This window comes from Grammomys surdaster, unplaced genomic scaffold, assembly GCF_004785775.1.
Source record: "Grammomys surdaster isolate TR1022 unplaced genomic scaffold, NIH_TR_1.0 269, whole genome shotgun sequence".
Classification (NCBI taxonomy): domain Eukaryota; kingdom Metazoa; phylum Chordata; class Mammalia; order Rodentia; family Muridae; genus Grammomys; species Grammomys surdaster.
The window spans coordinates 31,903-55,946 of NW_021604710.1; the positions used below are offsets into that span (position 1 = coordinate 31,903).

The window sequence follows — 24,044 nt, forward strand, 5'->3', positions numbered from 1 at the left end:
TCTGAACCACACAGACTCAACAATGAAAGAAAACTACAGTCCCATTTCTTTCATGAACAATGATGTAAATATACTCAATTAAATACTTGAAAACTGAATCCAAGAACATGTCTAAAAATATCATCCACCATGATCATGCAGACCTCATAGGGAGGATGCAGGGATGATTCAACATACAAAAGTTTAAATGTAATCCTTTGTGTGTGTGTGTGTGTGTGTGTGTGTGTGTGTGTGTGTGTAAACTGAAAGAAAAAAGTCACATGATCACCTTATTCAATGTCAAAAAAAACCTTTGACAATATCCAACACTCATTCATGAAAAAAATCTCTTGAAGAGATCAAACACGGATACAAGATATGAACATGCCTAGAACAAATAAATAAAGGCAATATACAACAAGCCTATAGAAAACATCAAATGTAACCTCAGAATTGTTAAGCAATTCTACTATAATCAGACACAGGACAAGGCTGTCCACTCTCTCCATGTCTACTCAACATATCAATTGAAATTCTAGCTATAACAATAAGACAACTAAAGGATATCAAAAGGATACAAATTAAAAATTATCACTATTTGCAGATGGTAGGATAGTATACATATGTGATGCCAAAATTCTAACAGAGAACTCCAAAACCTAATAAACACTTTACCAAAGTGGATGAATACAAAATTAACTTTAAAAAAATCAGTAGCCTTCTTTTATACAATTAGTAAGTAGACTGAGAATGAAATTAAGGAAAGAGCACACATCACAATAGCCCACACAAATATAAAATATCTTGCTGTAACACTAACTGATGAAGTCAAAGAACTTTATGGCAAGAGCTTCATGTCTTTGAAGAAAGAAATTGAAGATAGTGAAAGACAGGACTTTTAACCTTTTTTTGGATTGATAGGATTAACAAGGCAAAAATATCCATTTTTCCAAAAGCAATCTACAGATTCAATGTAATTAAAATAAAAAACTCCAACACAACTATTTAGAGACCTTGAAAGAGCAATTGTTAAGATAGTAAATACTGGAGAACTATGAGGAAATAATTCATATTTTTATGTTGGAGTCTACTGAATTATTGTCATGACATCCTGAGCTTCCTAATACAATAACAGTTTTTTTCCTTATCTCTGAGGATTTTTTTCATTTTCAAAACTCTTCCATTTACTTCACTATGCTTGAGACAATCCCATTATAAACTTAGAAGTCAAAGGTCATTGCTGACAATATGAGAAAGAATTTGTAGGATCTTCTATAACAAATGTTTAGTTGGCTTATCTATAACCGAATGGTGTGTGGTTGAAGCAGCTGAGAATCATGGTTTTGTCTCACACTTTTGGCTGAGAAAAAAAGCAAATGACTGTTATTTGGGCAGCAGAATATGACAACAGTTGAGTGCAACTATATTCTGAAAACTTACACAATATAGCTTTTTAAAAATATAGCTCAAATTTTTATATAATCCTGTGTTGATTATGGGACTAGTTAGGGGAAGTGAAACAGAAATCAAAATACTGGAAAAAAAGAAATGTAAGATTTGTGCTTAAAAAATTTCTTCAAGGGCCAGAGTCATGGCTCATATGTATAGTGCACATGATATCCTTACAAAAGATCAGAACTTGGTTCACAGAACCCATGTCAAGGTGCTCACCAAACACAGTAACTGTAATACCAGTATATCAAACATCTCTAGTTGTTGCATGGACCTTTCTCATATGCAAAAACCTCCACCCAGGAATGCACATATAAGGAATTAAAAACAAAGTAATCCCTAAAATATATTTCATTGAGAGTTTTCAGTCACTCATCCCTATGAAAATTCCAGGTTCTGAGTACTAAAGGCAAACAAAAGAAAGGAAAAAAAATCAGGAATCAGGACTGCCCAAGCTGAATTACTTTAATTACTGCTGTACAAGGAAACACTTGTAGAGTTTTATGAGTGATAATACCCGAAGTTTCATGTGTCCTACCATAAGTTATGGGTGTACAATCTATCACGAAGCCAGTCTGAACATGTGAGTACGGGAGACATATCTTCACCAAAATGTATCCTACTTGCTAATAAAGCAAAATGTCAGTGATGATTATACTTGCATTCACCATTGTCTCTCAGTAACTCACACAGCACAGAAGGAGATCTGTAGGTTTTTATAAAGATAGATGAATGATGAAGTCTTTACCATGATCCTAGTACAATTGTTTAGTTCTCTAAGTTTTCATTTTGTACCAAATTTTTAGAGAATGCTCCCTAATATAGATTTGTTCTTGATTCAGAACCCAGACAACCTGATGTTCTTACAAGAATTATACCTTAGTCACCAATCATACGGGGAATAAGTCTATTAATTGTTTTTGTAACAGAATTTGAAGGTAGACATATTCCTTAGTGACAAAGATCTTGGTGAATGTAGTAATGTTTTCTTCTTCCTCCTCCTTCCATGATGATCAAAGTCCTAAGTTCCCCTGTCTTTCCAAGTGTACAAGGCTGAGTAGCTGTCATGTGTTCAGAAGTCTTGTTTGAAAGACTGGTTTCCTCCTACACACAGTTCTTCATGGAATTTGATGTCCTTGCTCTGGACCCAGTACTCATTTGAACGCTTTAACAAGTAATGAGCCAACAATTATTGCTTCTCAGGTGACACAGTCTTTTTATTTTCCACCTAGACAAGAGAAAAATCAACTGATGCATGGTGTACCTTCCTGCTACAATTTCCATTCACCTTGGAGATTTCTTTCCTTGTATGCATTTTGTCTTGATTGCCCACACATGTTGTAGTGGTTGAAGAAAATTGTGTTTAATTTCAAATGGCCTTACATGGCCTTTCATGGGAAAAATCACATTAAGGTTCAATATGAAAAATCTTTATATTTACTATTTTGGGTTTCAGAAGCCATTTGGACCTCATTCGGATCATTTTTGAATACCCATGTGAGATAATCAACCTTAGTCCTTTGGAGATTCAGAGAAATCTTGGCATTGCTCCCACCACTTTTACCTATGTATTGTTTCTATTGAATACTAGCCACAGGACCTGAAGTGTTTGTTTCCTTGGAGAATGTTCATTTCTTTGTTTAGCCTCCCTTATCCATCATAATATTTCTAGAGGTTTGTCTTTTGTTTGAGTGTAAAATATCATGGGCATAGTCATGTATAAAGCAACTTGCTCTCTAAGTGTTATAATTATTGTGAGAAAAGGTGGGTATTTGGGAAAGTATATTAGGAGACAGTGGCTGATTAGATCCATGCATTTAAAGCTCCAAATCCTTTGATCTTTCTTAAGTCTTACCTTCTATGAGGTGGTCAATGGCCATCATACTATTACAACTAGGTTCATGTCCAGGGCATCATGTCAACCAAGTTTGGGATAAATTATAACATGAATGCTAAAATAAAACTTACTTTTAAAATTTGCTCTTCCAGGAATCTTTTTTTACACATAAGCAAATTTTAATCCCAAATTCAGCTCCAGAGAGGACTATTCATTATTCTGATAAACCAGCCCCTGTGGTTATTAAACTTTAGCAAGAAGAATCTGGAAAATTTAGAGAAGAAAGGAATAGAAAACCCAGGATGGTATAAACTCGGTTAATGGACAACTCATTTGAGAGCTCAGAGGTCCATTTTGTCAATAGGAAAAAGGTGAAGTGAAGGCTACGTATATAAAGTTTAAGAAACCTTCCATCTGTACAAAGATTAAATGTCTTGCAGCATTTTTCCTGCAGAATACATTTCTACAATGGTGCAAGTCTGTACACTTTGCTTCTAACTGAATGGTCAAGGAATCATCTCTACAAGATGCAAAATATAAAGCTAATACAGAACTAAGTTCTTGACATTAATATTATGCCTATTTTTGTCATATTTACAATTGAAGTCAAGAAAGAATTTCAAAGCAAAATATTGGGTATTTGCAGTTTTGTTGAAAAAGACTGTAAAATGTGGATTTAGAAAGATAAGCTTCCAGCAAATGTTATATTTAACAAAAAGAAGCAACATGATTTACATGAGACAACAAAAATATGTCTGTCCTATGTCTTGGGAATTAGCCATATGTTACCCATCAAAAGTTCAAGGACAGGAAGTGATAAACTTCCTTAAGTGTCCCATGGGTAAATAGTGCTTCTACAAATGTGGTTCAGTCACAGCCATCTAAGGGATTACAGCAATTAGTGGATTTTCATCATATTCAATTTTTCAGATCTCAGAACTTACAGACATCATCCATTTTAGCCTAGACATGGCTGAAGGTGGGAGCAAAATTTGTTGTTAATCACTTAATGGTGGCTTTTCAAACATGCAGAACACAAATGAAGCAATATAATGGGGAGCATACACCCAGACTTAAAAGAAAAACATGAGATGGTCAACATGCAGAAAAACAAAAACTATGAAGACAAAAAACAAACCCTCAGAAATGCCAGGAACACAGAATGTATAGAGAGAAATTTGAAGGCTGTGTGTACATAGAACCAGACAGATCTGGTTTCTTGTAGGCTAAAGATGGCTAGTTCTACTGATTCATATGAAGGTAGCACAAGCCATAGAAACTGGGCATGTGTCTGCTACAGTACTATTTCACCATTAAGTGTTGGTCTTACTTTGTTCTACTTCCTCCTTGCTTTGGTCTCATCATTTTTTTTATGTAATAGTGGATTGTGTATTTGTTGCTGGAATTATGTAACATGATATAAGTCTGTATGAACTCACAATGAAGAAGCTTCCTTGAGTCTCAGCAGACACTGTTTTTTCTTTCTTTGAGACTGAATAGCCAGTGGCACAGAAAGGCCTCATGTCAGTGTTTCTGAGGCTAACCTTGAACTGCTGATCCTCCTTCCTCCATCTATTCTCCAAAGTACTAAGCTTACTGGTATGCACCACAGAGGCTTTGCATTTATACTTCAGATGGATGTTTCCATGGATAAGACATTTGGGGCTTCTTGGAAATGGGCAAAATATGTTTTGAATTATGAGATGGTCATGAGCTATTGCATGTCAGTTTTGGCAGTTTTTGGTTCAAATATGAAATGTACCCTATGGTCTCATGTTTAAACCGTTGATACTCAATATGTGGTGCTATTCTGGGAGGTAGAGCTGTGCTGGATATTGTGGCTAACTGGGTCTTCACCTTGTATTTTATATCTAGTGTTAGTATCTCCTCATTCATTATTTTCTCAGTTCACTATGTGGTGGTGGGGAGTTTCCTCTGGCATTACCTTCTGTCACCAAGATTTCCCCAAGTGTATAAAGACAAGTAATGTTAATCTCAGTCCTCTCAAAACAAGAGCCCAGGTAACTTGAAGTTGTAATATCATGCTCATAGAATTACAACATCTGTCTAGCATATGACTTATGATTTATCTAATTCATACACAAACTCTTTGGACAATGCTTTAAGTACTGTACCATGACTCCACCAAATGGAATTCTTCTATTTTACTATATGACAGATAGTTGTGCTGCACTTGATAAGAGATATTTAGGATTAAAAGATTTTCTTAATTTATTTACTCTCTTTACATCTCAGTCACAGCCTTTTCTCTTGCCAGTTCCTTCTTCCCTATTTCCCTCTTCCCTTATTGTTTGTGAAGGGGGAGGCCTCCTCTTGGTATCACAACACCCTAACACATCAAGTTTCTGGGAAGCTAGATGCATCCTTTCCCACTGAGGACAGACAACTCAGCCCAGTTAGAAGAACATATCTCACATATAGGCAACAACTTTTGAGATATCCCCCACTCCAAGTGTTCATGAAGACCAAGATAGACATCTGCTATATATGACCAGAGAGACTTAATTTCAGCCTGTGTATGATCTTTGATTGGTGTTTCAGTCTCTGAGAGCCTCAAGGTTCCAGATAAGTTGACTCCATTGGTCTTCCTGTGAAGGTCCTATCCCTTTAGGGTCCCTCAATCTTTCTCTCAATTCTTCCACAAGACTCCTCAAGCGCCATCTAATGTTTGGCTTGGGGTCTCTGCATCTGTTTTGGTCAGCTGTTTTGGGTGCAGCCTCTCAGAGGACAGTTATGCTAGTTATGCTATGCTGTCTGCAAGCATAACAGAGTATCATTAATAATGTCAGGGATTGGTTCACAAATTTGGTCCAGTCAATGGTTGGTCATTCTCTCTATCTCTGCTCCTCAAATTCAAGTATATATTATATATGAATATTATCATCTGTATAAGCTTGCTTTTATTTTTTACCAGCAAATGACAATACTTGTATTTCAGGGAACAAAGAATTCTTTCATTTACTTCTATAATTTGAGTGCTTGTGGGAAGACTCTTGAGAGGGAATTTAGGTGAAAAATGCTGTGTGGCCTAGTGATTGTTTACTGCTTACACAATGTTTTAGTGAGAACTGTGAGGTAAAGGCAGTGTAGAATAGTGTAAGACAGATGCAACAAAAAACCTCTGTAAGATTATGGACAGGGTAAGTGTGTACCATCAGCTATAGTTTAACGAGATTACCATCCTCACAATGAAGCTCATCACTAGGATGCAGTGAGGCATAAAGAAGGTGTCTGAAGTGGAAAAGTACATCTACCAAAGTCTCTAGAAATATACTAATTTGAAAGAAATTCCTTGAGATAAAAAGTATATACGGAGCCTCCTGTTGCTTTTCTAGAAAATGAATTCTTGGGAAGTATTTATGATTTCAATTACTGCAGCAAAAGTGCATATGTAAAGTGAATGAAGAACTTGTCTATGCAGTAGTAGCATTAGTGGCACGAAGGATCCAAGTGTTACAGAGTCATGGGAATTTGCATCTTGATTATTAGGAAAAGTCTGGTCTTTTATCCAATGTGTAGGAAGATCACTTTCCATTCAGCAAACTTAGCAGGCTTTGCTTGATGATGTAGTATAAAGATCAAGTTACAGTGAAGAATTACTGACTCAGAGGTGCCAGGAAAATGGGGCATCTCCTGAGAAAGGCTGGTAGCATTCATTTATGTCTTCCTGGGTTGGGAGAGAGAGAGAGAGAATTGGGGAGAATATGGACTGTGTGTGGCAAGGCCTCATGGTGGTGCCTGCTGTCTAAGTCTGTTGAAGTTTAGGTGATGCTAACATGTGCTCCAGACACAAAAAGCCTCATGATTCAATGTTTATTCTTCAAAGTTATATCATTGCTCTGATTCACTGTTTCCTTTTTACTCCATTCTTCCCTTTGGTAATTTCTATTGTATGCCGTTGTGCTTTGGATGTATGTAACATTTTACGAATTTCTGGGAGCTTCATCTGCAGTTATGCTTGCTTTGTGACTTGGGAGGGGGCAGTTTTACCCTGACTTTTGACCACACAGAACTGTTCATATAGTGAACTAGAGAGCTGTGCAGAATTGATTCATACTTTGAAGTTGGTGTTTATTGAATTATTGCTGAGACATTCTGAGCTTCCTATGACAATATGCTTCCTTTTCAGATTTGTAAGGATAGATTTTTTTTCTTTTCAAGATTTTCATTTATTCTGCTGTACTCTGATTGAAGCTCATTATGTCTTAGATTGCCATTGGTCATTTTAAAATCCCATAAATCAGCTGAAGGATCTTCTATAACAAGTTTTCAGTTTGATTATCCATGAGCAAACAGTGGATAGTGGAAAGCAGTTAAGGAAACATGGGTTTGTCTCCTATTTTGGGTTCACAGAAAAGCAAATGACTTTTCTATACCCACTAGAATATGACAATAGATATCATCTACATTCAGAAAACTTATATTATATAGTTTTTTCTCATAGCTTGTGCTTATATACAATCTTCTGATTATGTGTCTAATTGGAGACGGTGACATAGAGGAGAAAACATTGGAAGTAACAAAAGCCATATTTACAAATAATTCTTCAAGGTCCAGAGACATGGCACAGATGTTTAGAACATTTGCTATTCTTGTGGAGGACTAGAACTTTTTCCCAGCACCCATTTTAGGCAGGTCACACAATCCAGTAACTAACTGAAATACAAGTGCATCAAACATCTCTAGTCTATGCATGGACTTTCCTCATGTGCATAAATCTCCACAGAGACAGGCATTAGTAACTTAAAACAATAAAAATTCTTTTTAAAATCTTCATTGAGAATTTTCAGTCTCTAAGATCCATAAAGATTCTCTGATGCACTCGATTAAATGAAAAAAAATCCAGGAATCATATTATTAGTGTTGAATTACTGCTTTACAAGGTAGTATTTGTATAAACTGGTGAGAAATAATACACTTTCATGTGTTCTGCCACAAGTTATGAGTGTACAACCAACCATGAATCCAGTCTGAACATCTGTGTATGGTAGACATGTTTTATACAAAATGTAGCCCATCTACTAGTAAAACATTAATAATTATTTTTCAAAATTACAATGATAATTTTACTCACATTTACCATTGTGTCCTCTGTAACTAACACACCACAGAAGGAGATCAGTAAGCTTTTGTAAAGAAGGATGAATGATGAAATATTTATAATGGCCCAATACAATTGTTCCTCTCTGACCATGTTCTCAGTTATTCATAGAACATCCCAAATATCAACTAAGAACCAGTCTTGCACCAATATGAAAGTGAATAAAATGACTTTTTAAAATTGAAGCTTATTTCAATCATAGGGAAAAAAAGAGAGATGGATCAAGACAGCCTGGTTTATGGAAGGTAAAAGGAGTCACTTGACAGACATGGTCTCTTCAATCAAGCTTAGGTATTTGCAGACTTTGGTGTAGATGCAAGGCTTCCCTCTCATTGCACATACTGAACCCCAGGAAACGATGCTCTGGATTCCCTGGATCTCTCCACTGCAGGTAACAGGGCCACCAGAGTCACCCTGGTGAGAAAAAAAATATACGGTTATAACATGTTTATGTTGAGGTGAGAAAATGGATTCCATCATTTCCTGTTGTCATGGAGCCAGGGTAGAAGGTACTGACACTCTGAGGAGCAATGTAGACTGCAGACGCCCTGCTTATCTAATTGTACGTAATTATACCTTTTTCCATCTTTTCTCTGTAAATCTTGGGTTTCCTTAGTTGGCATATAAAGCCAGGAAAAGTTGAGAGCTAAGGTACTTCTTGTTCTTTTCTTGTTCTTCTTACTGTCCTTACTGAGTGGTCAAAACCCATAAACCAGTGTCAAAGGATTTTGACTTGATGTCCTATTCACACATCATCTTCTATATGCATTTTACATTTGAGTATATCCATTGATATCACAATGGTAAATCTATTGCTATCACAATGAGAAAGCATGTTTTTACATGATTTTTTCCTCATAGGCTTTTCTCATTTGATGTGAAAAATGTACAGGGATTTTAGCCACGAGAATTATGAGAGAGAGAGAGAGAGAGAGAGAGAGAGAGAGAGAGAGAGAGAGAGAGAGAGAGTCAAATAACACATCACAAGAGTCCCTTCTTTCTTCAGGGACTTGAAGTTCTTGTCGTACAGGTCTTTCACTTGCTTGGTTAGATTCACACCAAGGTATTTCATATTATTTGCAACTATTGTGAAGGGTGTCATTTCCCTAATTTCTTTTTCAGTCTGTTTATCTTTCATGTAGAGGAAGGCTACTGATTTGTTTGAGTTGATTTTATAACCAGCCACTTTGCTGAAGTTGTTTATCAGGTTTAGGAGTTCTCTGGTGGAAGTTTGGGGGTCTCTTAAGTATACTATCATATCATCTGCAAATAGTGAGGTTTTGACTTCTTCCTTTCCTATTTGTATCCCTTTGACTTCTTTTTGTTGTCTAATTGCTCTGGCTAGGACTTCCAGTTCTCAATGGAGGAGTTAGAGTGAAGATTGAAGGAGCTGAAAGGGTTTGCGGCACCATGAGGAGAGCAACAATATCAACCAAACACAGCTCCCAGGGTCTAAACCACCAGCCTGGGAGCACTTAGGGAGGGATCCAGGGCTTCAGCTGAGTATGTAAGAGTGGAGGGCCCTGCTGGGCATAGGTGGAAGATGAGATCCTTGACCTCATGAAGGCTAGATGCCCTAGGGGGTGGGAATTTTGAGGGTGGGGAAGTGAGAGTGGGGGGGTAGGTAGGGGTTACATCCACAGATAAGAAGGAGGAGGGATAAGGGGATAGGGGGTTCCTGGGTGGGTGGGGTATGGGGTAAGGGGACAACATATGAAGTGTAAATAAAACATCCAATAAAAAACTAAAAAAAAAAAAAAAAAGATGTTATGAGTGGGTTGGTATCCTTATCCCTCCATTGGGAATCCTGCCTGGAGGTAGCTGCTCCAGGCTCAATACCCCACATTGCTAGGAGTCTCATCTGGAGTCACTCTTATAGACTCCATGGAGACTCCTGCTTCCCAAGTTCTTGACAAGTCCTAGAGATGCCTCACCCACCCCTTCCTGCTACCAGTTTCTATTCACTCTCCCAGCCGGATCTTGCAGCTCTCCCTACATCTGATGCCCTGCTCCCTGTTCCATTCCCTCTCCCACTTAGTTCCCTCCTTCCATCTACCTCCTATGACTATTTTACTTTCCTTTCTGAGTGATATTAAAGCCTCTTCCCTTGAAAATGAAGATTGATTTTGTTAAGATAGCCATTTTCACTACATTTATCCTGCCAATCCATGACCATGGGAGATCTTTCCATCTTCTGAGGTCTTTGATTTCTTTCTTTAGGAACTTCAAGTTTTTATCATACAGGCCTTTCACTTGCTTGGTTACAGTTATACCAAGATGTTTTATATTATTTGTAACTATTGTGAATGGTGCTGTTTCCTAATTTCTTTCTCAGATCATTTATCATTTGTATAATTAAGGCTACTGATTTGTTTGAGGTAATTTTATATCCGACTGCTTTGCTGATGTTGCTTATCAGCTGTAGGAGTTCTCTCCGAGAATTTGGCGGGGGAAGGTCACTTATTTATACTATCATTAGTATAGTGATATATTTACATCTTCCTTTCCAATTTCTGTCCTCTTGATCTCGTTTTGTCATCTTATTGCTCTACCTAGAACTTCAAGAACTATATTGAATAGACAGGGAAAGACCGAGCAGCCTTGTCTTGTCCCTGTGTTTAGTGGGATTGCTCCAAGTTTTTTTTTCCATTTAATTTGATATTGGCTATTGGATTGCTCTATATTGCTCTTATTATGTTTAGGTATGTGCCATGAATTCCTGATCTCTCCTAGACTTTTAACATGAAAAGATGTTGGATTTTTAGTTGGGAGACTTTTAACGACTCCTTCTATTTCTTTATGGGTTACTGGGCTGTTTACCTGATCTTGATTTAAATTTGGTAAGTGGAATATGTCCAGAAAATTGCTCATTTTATTTAGATTTTCCAGTTTTACGGAGTACAGGCATTTGAAGTATGACCTAATGATTTTTTGGATTTTTTTCAGTGCCTGTTGTTATGTCTCCATTTTCATTCATATATAAGAAAATTTTAACCCCAAAAATTGACTCTGGAGAGATTTGCTCATTATTTTGATAAACCTGCTTCTGTGGTTATTAAACCTCATCAGGAAAATTATGGAGAAGATACAAATAGTGACTGCAGAATTTTATGAGATTAATTAATAGACAAATCACTTCAGAGCTCAGAAGTCCATTTTTTGTCAATAGAAATAAGGACAGTAAAGGCTGGGCTTATAAATTGTTATGAGCCATTTATCTGTAGAAGGAAGAAAGGCCATTCTTGCTTTATTCCCCGAAGCACATTTGACAATGGGGTATGTCCTGACACTTTGTGTTTATCTGGATGCACAAGAAATAATCTAAATAATATAAAAAATATGGAGGTAGTCCAGAATTGAACCTTTGACATGAATATTATGCCCTTTTCGCCACTTTTCCTACTAAAGTCAAGAGAGAATATCAAAGTGGAAAGAATTGTATATTTTCAGTTTTGTTGTGAAAGCTTGTATAAAATTTGAAAGTCAAGGCTCCAGTAAATGTTAGACGTGGCAAAACAAAAAGCCATGTGATTTATATGAGACAATAAGAAAATATTTGTAGTATGTCTTGGGAATCGACCATATGTCACCCATCAAAATTCAAGGACAGGAAGTATAAATTTATCATAATGTTCTTTGGGTAAAGTGTATTTCTAGGCATATGGCTAACTCATATCCACCTGGAAAATTTTAGATAGTAGTGAGCCTTTTCTTATCATATTTAACTACCTAGATTCTCAGAAATTGTAGATTATCTACTTGAGCCTAGACATAGCTAAAATTCTTGGCAAATTTTGATGTCACTCACTTGATGGTGGTTTTGCAAACATCCAGAATGCAAGTGAGACAGACCCTGGTTTAAAAGAAAAACCTGGGAGTCTCAATAAACAAACATGTCCCCAATACCTACAGAAATCCTTTAAGAGAACGGCTTGTCCACCTGTGTTGTGAAAACTACAAGATTCTAGAGGAAAAACATTGGAGATGCCAGCAACACGTCCTATGTAGTGAGAAAATTTGAAGGCTATACATGTCCCCACACCATAAGAGACATTTGCTCATATGAGCTAAAGATGACAAGGTTGTATTTTTACTAATCCATATTAAGGTAGCATGTGCAATAGAAGTTAGACCTGCTGTTGCTGGATTTCCTATATTCCATATTCAGTGTTGGTTTTACGTTTCACTGCTTCCTCCTCCTTTGTTCTTATTTCTCTTATTTCTCATATAATTCAGGCATTGGTTCTTGGCAATCTGCAATGTGATGTTAATTTTTCAGGAACAATGAAGCTTCATTGAGTCTCAGAAAATCATTTTCTTTGTTTGTTTGAGATTGTGTCAAGTTGCCCATGAAGGCCTCATGTCTGTGTTTTCCTGAGGAGAGCCTTGAACTGTTGATCATATTACTTCTATCTCCCTTCCTGTGTACTAAAATTACACATGTGGTAGTTTGAAAGAAATTCCCTCCATATGTTCACAGGGAATGGCACTACTAGGAGGTGTGGCCTTGCTCGAGTAGGTATGGCTTTGTTGGAGGAAATGTGTCATTTTCCTATTGCCTGCAGATCAAGATGTAGAACTCTCAGCTCCTTCTAAAGCACCACATCTACCTGCACACTACAATGCTTCCCATCAATGACGATAATGGACTAAACATCTGAGACTGTAAGCCAATCCCAATTAAATGTTTTCATTTATAAGAGTTACAATAGTCATGATGTCTCTTCACAGCAATAGAAACCCTAACTAAGACAAGGATGTGCCTTACTCTCCTTTATGGAGTCTTTGCCTTTATGCTTCACAATGATATTGGCATATTTAAGATTTGGGTATTCTTGGACAATACATTTTGTATTATATGGTGGTCATGAGCTTTGGGGTGTTGGTTTTGGAACATTTTGACTCAACTCTGAAATACATCCCCACAGTGTTTTTTATTGAGTTGATCCTCAGTTGGTGTGCTACATTAAGAGATGGGGCTGAGTTAGAGGAAGCGACTAACATAGCCATGACTTTGGTTGTTAAATCTAATCCTAATATTTCCACATTCTTTATGTTTGGACTCTGATCAAATGGTAAATTTCCTCTGCCACAAGTTCCTGCCATTCAATTTTGTGAAGCCAAGTCATTTCACATCTAATCACCTTGAATTAGAATCCAAGTAACCTTTTCTTTCCTTAAATTATAATGTCAGGAAATGTTCATAATGTTAGTAACTATGACCACTACATCATTGATAATTTCTCTGATCCATATGTAGACAAAAGAGTAACCAGTTAACCTCATGTTTGCAATGATAATCAGAAGAGCAAACAGAAAAAATTTACATAATGAAGAAGTCTCACTCTAGCTTAAAGGGTTTTGCTACATTTGATAACAGATGGCTTCTTAGCAGATATTTAGGATTGGAGGTATCTGATGCAAGATCAGGTAAGTTTGAATATAATATTTATATACAGGCTTTCAATCTCTTACATAAGTAAATTCTAACAGAGAAAGAACCAGGTTAATAACTTGAGGAGGAAATAATATTATCTTCCTCTAAACTCTGCATGCGTCAGGGTAGAAATATAGAAGGAAAAAGAAAATAGTGCTTGCTGGTTTAGATGTACCTGGAATGGACTCAGGTATGCTTTTATCATGTTAGCACTTTTGTCTGAACTTCTGGTTATTTTTCATTTGGTTCCTTTTCTTTAGAGAATTTTATGTTATATAAAAAATGTTGTTTGTCTTTTCAACAGTTTCTTTTGATCATTGCAAGCATGAAGATAGTCATTATTTTCAGGAGAAGGGGAAAAAACTTCTGCTAACTTATGAGTGAGAAATTCAAGAAAAGATGATGAATTTTTAGGCTGATTTTTGGTACCTCTCTTGTGTACACGTTAGATAATTGTGTTGGTTCAATTTCTAAGTTCTTAGAATAATGGGAAAGTTAACTGATGATTATTTAACTTTGTGTTTTACACAATAGAGTATATTTGTTGTTTATGTTGTATTTTACCTGTATATTAAGCTGTAGGATTTTGATCAGAGACAAAGATTACATATTTTGTATGTATTAAAATTATGAGAATAAGGCTCTTATATTAAATATATATTATTTTGTAGCACATATTAAGATATGTTAGATATGTAAGAATTTACATATATGTGAATATGTGTAAGTTGGTATGACTTCCTACATCTAAATTTTGACATAATTAAGAGTTTCTCTTAAATTGTTAGGTAAAACATGCTTTTTGTGCTAAAGCAAGCTCTTCTTAAATTAATGAAACCTGTATCTTCTGACATTAGATGGACTTACGGTATTTTTTGCATATCCCTTAAAGAAATATATCATTAAAAATTCAATTAGCCTAAAAGATATTATTAGCTAGATAAGCCATTGAAATTTAGGTTTTTGACATTGTCACTGACTAGTCATGAATTAAATTTCTTTTTGTTAAAGTATCTCTGCTCTTTATGGAAAATTTTTTTCAGGCAATATATTCTGTTCACAGTTTTCCCTCCTCCAACTTCTACCACATCCTCTTCAACTCTCCAACCACCCAACTCGTTGCCTTTTATTTGTCTTTGGGAAAAAAACAAACAAACAAAATGCAAACAAACATAACAGAACAAAACAAAAATAGGCAAACAAACAAGCAAATAAGAATTTTAAAAAGAATAAAAGCATAAGAAACACACATGCACAAAATAAAGAAACGAAACCCATAAAACCCTAAAATTGCAAATCATAATATACAAGCAAAAGACAAGTAAGGAAAAACAAAATACATAAACAAAAACCAAAAACAAACAAAGCAAAGGAAAGGGGGTCTATAAAAAGAACTCAGGTTCAGTTATCTACCTCCTGCTGGGCATGAAATCTAATCTTGTCTGGTTTATACATCCAGCAAGACTCCATTGGAGAACCCAGGTTGGTTTTTTTGTTTTGTTTTGTTTTTGTTTTCTTTACAAGCAAATGCCATTTGGAGACAGCTTCTTGATTAAGAATGGTAGTTTTCTTTATACCCCCTCTCAGTGTGGGGACTGTGTATGGTTTAAACCTGTGCAGAATATTTCAGTCTTAACAAAGATTTTAAAATATTGCCAAAGACATTAACTATATTTATATAACATGCCTCCTTCCTTGGGCCTTTCCAGGTGAACTTTGATGAGCTAGCTTCCCTTTATATTTTTAGGATCATCATTAAATAGACTTAATTCCTTACTACAAAGCTTAGCCACAGTTTCTATATTCTTGAGCATCTGGCAGATCAAATGCTGAAACAGGCAATTCTCTGATTACTTTTCTATAACCACAAATGCTAGTCCATTGCTTGATTCTTCACAGAACAGCAAAGAGGGATGAATTGCTGGGAGAAAAATGTACTGATTTTCAGTTTTGTCCAGTGCTAGGCAAAAGGAAAAATTTCAGGTTCTTTTTACTTGTGCTGTGTTACAACTGCAGAAAAGACGTAAATAGCAGAAGCCTCTCAATGAGCAAGCATGAAAAGATTGAGCTCCGATGAGTTAGAGCTAAAGACTTGATCTTTCCTTGGAAGAGTGTCCCTTCCTGCCAATTCCTCTTATGGCACCAGGCTTCTGGCTATTCTCACTCCAAGGGCAGGATTCCGTGAGAAACTTCACTTATACTGTTGCCCGATTCCATCTTTGTATATTTCTCAAAATTTCTACCTAGCTCTCATGCTTGTCTAGATCTTACTGTCTCCTGAGCAAGAGGTTTATTTATACCAAATGTATTTTAGGGAATCTCCAACTTTTCTCCTTGCACTTTTCGTATTAAACTGCAGTGTCTCTGGGTAGATACTTTCTCTGATTACATCAAAAACAAAATTCTTTCACAGCCATCCATGTCTTTATTGACGTAGTTTCTTCATACACTATTTGATTTGGTTAGCATCTAGTTCCTTTTATTCCCTTTGTTATTTACCAGTCAGAATGTGTATACCTGAGCACAGGGCTTTCCCGTTTCTTTTTTTTACTGTTATTTTGTGTGTGCTTATGAGAAAACAAAAGAATATCATTGGCTCTTAATAAGCATTTGATGAGTGAGTGAAAAAGTGTACCATTTAGGACTAATGATAAGAGAGATAAGTCTGTATGCTTGTAAACAAACTCAGCCCCCCATGGTCTTACAGCATTCAATGAGTATGGAAACCCAAGATGTAAATGTCCAGTAAATTATATTTAGTTAAATGAATTGAGATTGGATAGAGATAAAAGGAAAGATTTTTTTTTTGAAATACAAGATTAAGATCCAATAGAGTATCCATGATTTGTGGTTATTGATAACTCATTGATCTATGCCTGAAATATGAGAAGTAATATCCATAAGTTATTTTTAGAGTATTGAGTAAAACAAGTAACATGAAATGCTAAATGAAGAAAATCATAAAAATCTATAGACTTGCTATTAAAATATCTAGAGATGACATACAGTTTACAAGAAGTTGTCCCTAAATCATTGTAAATATTACCCCATTTTACATGAAGGACTTGAATCAACCAAGAAGGTTGTTATCAAATTTGAGGTAATAATTTGGCAGATAGAAATAATGTAATCACAGGGTCCAAACCTCCTCAAATAGGAAGTAGCATTAGCTGTCAACACAATGCCCTGTCTTTAATTTATTATCCATTTACATTTGTACTATTTTAATTTTAATTTTCCTTTTTGTTATACATATAATTTATTTATCATCTACCATTTTTTTATTTATTTATAATGTGTGTGTATTTGTATTTTTAAAACATTTATTTATTTATATGTATATGAGTGATCTGTCTTCACTCACACCCAGATGAGGTAATCATATTCTCTTACAGATGGTTGTGAATCACCATTTGGTTACTGAGAATCAAACTCAGGACCTCTGGAACAGCAGCCAGTGCCCTTAGCAATTGAGTCATCTCTCTAGCTCCATGTATTTATATTTTAAATGCTTAATCACTTGATATGTTGTAACTTACATCTTATTGAAAAAGGCTTTTAAGTATATCCTTTTTAGAAAACCTAATATACAATATCTTATCTGCTATTTTTTAAAACTTTCTAACACATACACTCTCCTCACAATCTCTTATTCCATTTCCCATTTTACTGCATATTTAAATAATAATACCTCTGAGCATTACTCTAACCATGGCCAAAATCAGAACCAATAATCAGAATAAAACAAAAATCTATAAACAATATTTTTCTCCACACTGTACTTTAGTGGCCCAGGCTCCCTTTTAGGAGACATTGGTGAACTGTTCAACTATCTTTTCCTGAGGCTGACATTAGGACTGCGATCTGACTACAGCAATTTCTACAGTCAGCTTTTCCTGAACACAAATCCGAGTGCAGACAACTCACATGAAATAAAACAAGCAAAAACTAGAGATAAGGAGGAAAATGCAAACTGGAGGACACATACACTCTAAGGGATGTCTAAAATTTAGCAACGAAAAATGTGTGAGATGGCATTAAATATTGACAGTCACAAACTGTCTAGCTTTCAATATTGGAAAACAAAGTTGATAAGGTAGTTGAAATGTCAGAAGAATCTTTCAGAGTTTTACTTTTAAAAATGATTAGTGGCCATAGGATAGAAACTTAGAGGGAAAATTTAAAATCATGATGGAAATATTCTACAAAGAACTCAAGACCCTGAAAAAGAACCAAAAACAAGCAAAAAGCAAAAAACAAAACAAAACAAAAAAACAAGCAAACCACAAAACACCCACTGGAAATGAAAGAATCAATAAATCAAATGAAAAGTGGATCAGAAAACATCTTTAAGGTAGGGTAGACTATGTGTTAATTAGAAAGGAAGATCGAGGGTAGAAGTGTTTAAGGGGGAAGGTTGGGGCGGGAAGATGGGGAGACGCTATAAGGAAATTTGTTTCTTTGAATGGTAATTGAAAAAATAAAACAAAATTTTTCATGAAGAACTTCAGAAACAGGAATGAAAAGGTTTGCTGTGATTAAATATTTAAGTCTTGAATGCAAGGCTAAGAAATTTTGTGTTTACCCAAGGTACAATGAAATGCCTTATTAAGAGCTCACAGCATCTCTTGTCAAATGACATTAATCGTGATATACAAACCTTGATACATGAATAATGACTCCACAGACCTTCTTCTTCTCCCCTTTTCCTGATATGTTCCTTATGGACAACCCAGCTATGTTCCCTTGAGATTTGTATATTGAATTCTAAACACCAGGGTAGATGACACAACAGAATGGAGCCTTGGGAGGAAATCCAGTTTTAAATGAACTTGTGCTTTTATGTTGATGATTAGCTTATTTGCAAAGTAAGAAGACATCAGGGGTAGCTTCTGGGACACAAGGAGGATATGATACACAACATGAGAGTACATTAGAAAACCAAGAAAAATATACCTTTGCAGAACTTCTGTTGCCTCTAGGAATATGAGATTGAAGTGTATGCTGTAGAGTTTTTTTCTGTTTCTAATCTTTTCAATACAGCATCCTGAGGTGACTGAGATAGAATACATATACCGTCTTATCACTGAAGATATACATTCTCTTTTCAAAATTGGTCCAGGAATAGATGGTGTCTATGTTTAGGTGCTGCTATATTTTCTCTACTGATCATATCATATAATCATAGGAATTATCATAGCAGCTTCTCCTTCACACACTTCTATCCGAGATCTGTGCATTAGTGTTTGTTGGGGAGAGCTCATGAGAAACCACAGTGTTGTGACTTCTCTGGTAGGACTGAAGAACAGCAGTAATATCTCTGGAACTCTGGTTCCAGACTTCTGGTTTAACGTGTTTATCTTAGGCTAGTTTATTTCATTGATTTTGGGCTTATACTTGAATTAGTACATCATTTAAATTGGTATTTGAGGTGTTGCTGAAAAGAAAAAAGATGGTCCAAATTATCTCCAAACACTGTATTAGGTATTCAAATATTTCATTAAAAAACAAGAGAGCAATATGGATGTGTGAATGCTTGGAAAGGTACAATGTAAGAGAGTTTAGGATTGACTGAAAAATAACAGGAAAAAATAGTATTCTGTCATGAAAGCGGAAATGCACTAGGAATATTGACAGCTTGGACTTCATCTCCATTCCAATATGAACCATTTCCCTGACTTTTAGCTGTTGCTTTTATTCCTTCATTTTTGTATCATAATCTATTACAAATTATTAACACGAGATCTATCACCTAATTGGGTAGATTGGGGGCATTTTAAAGGATATATAATAGCCAGATATTCAAATAAAATGTATCAGCTATACTAATACATTACCAAATTAGGTTTGAATGAAATACTAAATAACTTTTTAAATTCTTCTTATAAAATAGTAAAACTCTATACATTTTCTCACTGATGGCAATTTTCAAGAGAAAGTTTGTTGTTATCAAGCAAGAACAATCCACAGACATATGTGGTAAGAACAAGATGTTTTAATTGTGATAGTGGTTTGGGCCATAGAGGGAAGGTGGATTTGACTACAAAGAGACGGCTTATGAAGAGATAAAGGTGTTTAGTTGGCAGCAATAGTGTTCTGAATCCAGGTCACATAGTTGCACACCTTGGTGTAGACACCAGGTTTTCCTTTCTGAGCACAGCCATCACCCCAGGAAACAACACCCTGGAGTTGTCCATTGCAGACTACCGGGCCACCAGAGTCACCCTAAATAACAAAGAAAAGATAAGATAATCAGAGTTCTCACATATGTCAATATAGAGGATGGACTTCAAATTGGTACTTGATTATCTTGGGCCACTTTTGTAGGTTCTCCATGGAATAACTTCTCTATACCTGTATCCTGAAGCTGCAGTCTCCTTGAATGCCAATATTATTTACCTTTCTTCCTATAGACCTACAGTTTTCTTTAGTCAACCTATCAACCCGTGAAAGTGTGAGAACTGGGGAGACTGGATACTTTTTCAGGAGTGCTACTCTTTTTTCGAAGGTAAAGTCTACAACAAAGTTTTTGAGGTACATGGTAAGATAAACTGTTTGTGGTAATTTCTGTATATCTTCTGAAAATTTAGTCCTAGTCATCAATATAATAGAGACAATTAAAATTTTATTCCACATCTACTCTTCATTCCTTACTCATAGTGTCAGAGATGGTAATGTTATCTCTCTCCATCTTTTTTTTTCAAGGAAGCAGAAGTAAGGGAAGAGGGAAAATGAGTAAGAGGGAGAACAACCACAAATGAACTCACCTGGCAGGAGTCCTTTCCACCCTCGAGGAAGCCCAGACAGAACATGTTGCTAGTGATCTGGCCTGGGTAAGAACTTTTACAAGAACTGTCAGAGAGGACAGGAGCATCAAGACACTGAAGCAGTGAAGGGTTGTTGGCTGTCAAGCACAAGAATGAAAATAGATTATTCAGGGTTCTTGGAAACATTTTTTTCCAGCCTTCTGCCTTTTTCTTAACACCTACTCTGTCTTTAAATTCTCTAGTGATTTATAATTTGTGAGAACATTTTTTGAGAAAGTATGCTAAGTATTTTCTTCAATTCACAACAATTTTTAAAAAATCAGGTACAAGCATTGCTTTCCACATCTCTCAACAAGTATATACTTAAAGGAACACCAAAATCTTGAGCCTCTGTTCACTTACCTCCCCCATTTTAGTTAAATGCTTTTGAGTTTTTATACAAGTTCATTTTTTGTTGTGTCTACCATATGATCTGGGCAGAAGTATTCTCTCCACTTTAATTTATGCATTTTTAACACTGCATGAATATATCTCTATCCTTAGAGAACCTTCTCTTGAATGAGAATTTGGACCACTTTGCCCACAACATGCTTTTCATCTCTAGTCTTCTCACACTTGGTACTCAAGTCCTAGTAATACTTACTTCCAGAGCTCAGGGTGTTGCCCCAGCCAGACACAAGGCACTTAGTACCAGATGATGGGCAAGATTTTGGCAGAGCGACAGTCGCCACTCGAGAGTTGAGGGTGGCAGCTGACTTCAGCTTAATCAACATAATATCATTGTTCAAGGTGTTTGCGTTAAAGTTGGGGTGGCGGATGGCTTTAGTTGCATCAATAAATTGCTCACCACCCTCAGTGGCGTGAATATTGTGTTCTCCCAGGCCCACCTGAATTCGGCTGGATATAAGGATTAGCAGTTTAAAACATATGCAACTCCAATCTTTCCATCTTCACAATTTGCCAATCATGCAGATAAACACAAATATTCACATAGGTGACTTTATACCCTAGGTAGCAGTATGCACTCCTTTCCTGCTTGTAGGTCAGAGAATTCATGAAAATGGTTCCCTACTAGTTAGTACAGGCTCACAGTTTATTATATATTAAAATATAAGATATGAGATGGGAAGAAACACCTTTACTAAATAGTTGGAGATGAAGAGCAGATTGGTAGAAATTGGTTGACATCCGCTATTTTTCCTCTGGTTGTAATTCTTCAGGACTTTAGATATACAAGATATACAAGGATTTGAGATATTGAGATAAATAGACAGTGGGATGAAGCAAGAGTCAGAAAAGCAGTGCTGGGATTAAAGATGTGTGCCACCATGCCTGGCTGAAAAGGAATGCGATGTTATAGGATAGAATTATGTATGCTTGTTTTAATAATGTACTTAAAATACTGAGTGCTTTATCTTTACATACCTGTTTCCCTCTGTTAAAGCTATGTAGTGATTCACAATCTGAACCTATTCTAAGACATCCTTAAACAATTATGGTTCCTCTCATGAATCTTTAGTATTATCACCTAGAAAGATAGTAATGAATTCTGTAACAACACTCCATATAAACTGTTCTCAGTAGATCATATTATTGTTGAGATAGAATTAAGTTCTTGATATCTGATTATGTAAATATTTATTTTTAATTACATATACACATACATGACTGTCCATGGGTATGTTCATGTGTGAATGCAGGTGCCAATGGAGTCCAGAAGAAGGTATAAGCTTCCCGTGGCACTGGAGTTACAGGTAGTTGTGAACCATTAGATGTAGGTGCTGAGAATCAAACCCATGCCCTCTAGAAGAGCAGCAAATGCTCTGAACCGTTGATCCATCTTTACAATCCCGTGTCTGACTGTTTTAACTATCCTGTATACCTGTGCACATTTCCGAATTTTATTTTGATAAGGCTAAAGGACAATGGATTTAGTGAATGGAAATGTGAACATTTTGTCACTTACGATTTGTAGCAGTGAGCAGCTGAAACAACCCACTGGGAATTGATGAGGGAGCCACCACAAAAATGGTAGCCAGCATTCAGGGACACCTGGTAGGGAAGAGAATTCTTCTGGCAGGTGTAGCCTCCAACAATCTTGTCATCATCATCATCCAGGGGGAGAGCAACTGAGAAGAAAGGCAACCAGAGATGTCTGATTGTCACTACTTGAGGACATACGGGGCAGTTTAGAACAGAACCAACTGAGAAGCCATGCAAATGGATAGCTTTACATTAATCTTGACTGGTGGTAAGTTCTTGGCATGACATGTCTATCTGCATAAGGAAACAAGGAAAACCTAAGGAACAATCTGAAAGTATTCCTACTTTAGAAAAAGCTTATTTAATGTTTTTAATTCTGTTTATCTCTCATATTTCTTGTCACTTAAGTTTTCATAAACAATTTCACCAATCATTATAGGATTCCCCTTCCTAACCTTTCCATTTAAACTAACAACTTTGGCAATAAGTACTCCTGCATTGTGTAGTAGGGCCCAGTGTTATCAAGGTTTCTTAGAGTTCCAAGGTCTTACATCATTTTTTATGAGCTAAGATATTTTATTCGCTAAGATATCTAATTTATACTTGCTGAGTTCTGGAAACTCTGGTATTATATTTCAGCACTACAATTTTAGTTGCAGCCTTGCATTTTGTCTCAGACCTGTAATTCCCACTGCTTTGGTGGCTGAGGCAGAATGATGGTAAGCTTAAGGCCTGTCTGAGGTATAGAATGTGTTCAATGGTATCCCGAACAATTTAGCAAGACTCATGATGAAAATTAAAAGTAAAATAGAGGATCATATATACGTTACAATTGTTGACTATTTTCCTGGTATGCACTAAGCCTTGAGATTAGTCCAAAATACTTTCCTTGTACTTGGACCCTTGGAGGTTTCCAGAGATTGAACCACCAACCAAAGAGCAAACCTGAGTAATACTTAGTGACTTATTCATTAAAAGGACTCACCAGCAGCTCCAAGGAAGGCAAGGAAGATTAAGGTCTTCATGATTGCTCACTGTGCCTAGAGCAGTCAATAGGATGCAGGCTTTCCTCCACAACTATTTATACCTCCATGTCTTGTTGACGAGTGTGACCGTCAGTGCCAGAAAAGCTTTTTCATTGGAAACTCAGAAATCTAAATTTAGAAATCAATTCAATGGATGATGGAAGATAATGCAGGACAAAATCCAAACACTAACCCTTTTCTTCTGAAGGGTGTGGGAATGGAAGAAACAAACTCACCTGGTGGGAACTGTTCTCCATAGTAGGAAAACAAGTTGATAAGGTCACAAGACAGAGCTTCAAGTTTTCAGGTTCTCAAATAAAAATCTTAGGTATTCTAAAATTCCTGATGTGATAATTTTTTATAAAGGGGTCACTGGAACCCCTGGTCTTTCACATGGCAATGTTTATTTTGTAGTTGATTGTAATGGAAAACTTTTCCTAGG

General features: G+C 36.1%; 1 protein-coding gene across 2 annotated transcripts in view; it reads right to left on the reverse strand.

Annotated features, from left to right (window-relative positions):
• The window catches only part of LOC114628518 (cationic trypsin-3), a 24,453-nt gene extending 829 nt beyond the window's left edge, over positions 1 to 23,624 (reverse strand). The window contains exons 1-5 of one of the 2 annotated variants that reach the window (XM_028776399.1): positions 23,563 to 23,624; positions 22,561 to 22,723; positions 21,238 to 21,491; positions 20,595 to 20,731; positions 19,803 to 20,052 (exon numbers count right to left, since the gene is read on the reverse strand). In XM_028776399.1, the coding sequence (XP_028632232.1) occupies positions 19,903 to 20,052; positions 20,595 to 20,731; positions 21,238 to 21,491; positions 22,561 to 22,723; positions 23,563 to 23,602 (744 nt within the window). In that variant the 5' untranslated portion in view covers positions 23,603 to 23,624 and the 3' untranslated portion in view covers positions 19,803 to 19,902. Of the gene's footprint in view, positions 1 to 19,802; positions 20,053 to 20,594; positions 20,732 to 21,237; positions 21,492 to 22,560; positions 22,724 to 23,562 lie in introns of those variants that run through there. The other variant, XM_028776400.1, reaches the window with a different exon arrangement.
• Between the last annotated feature and the right edge of the window lie 420 nt (positions 23,625 to 24,044).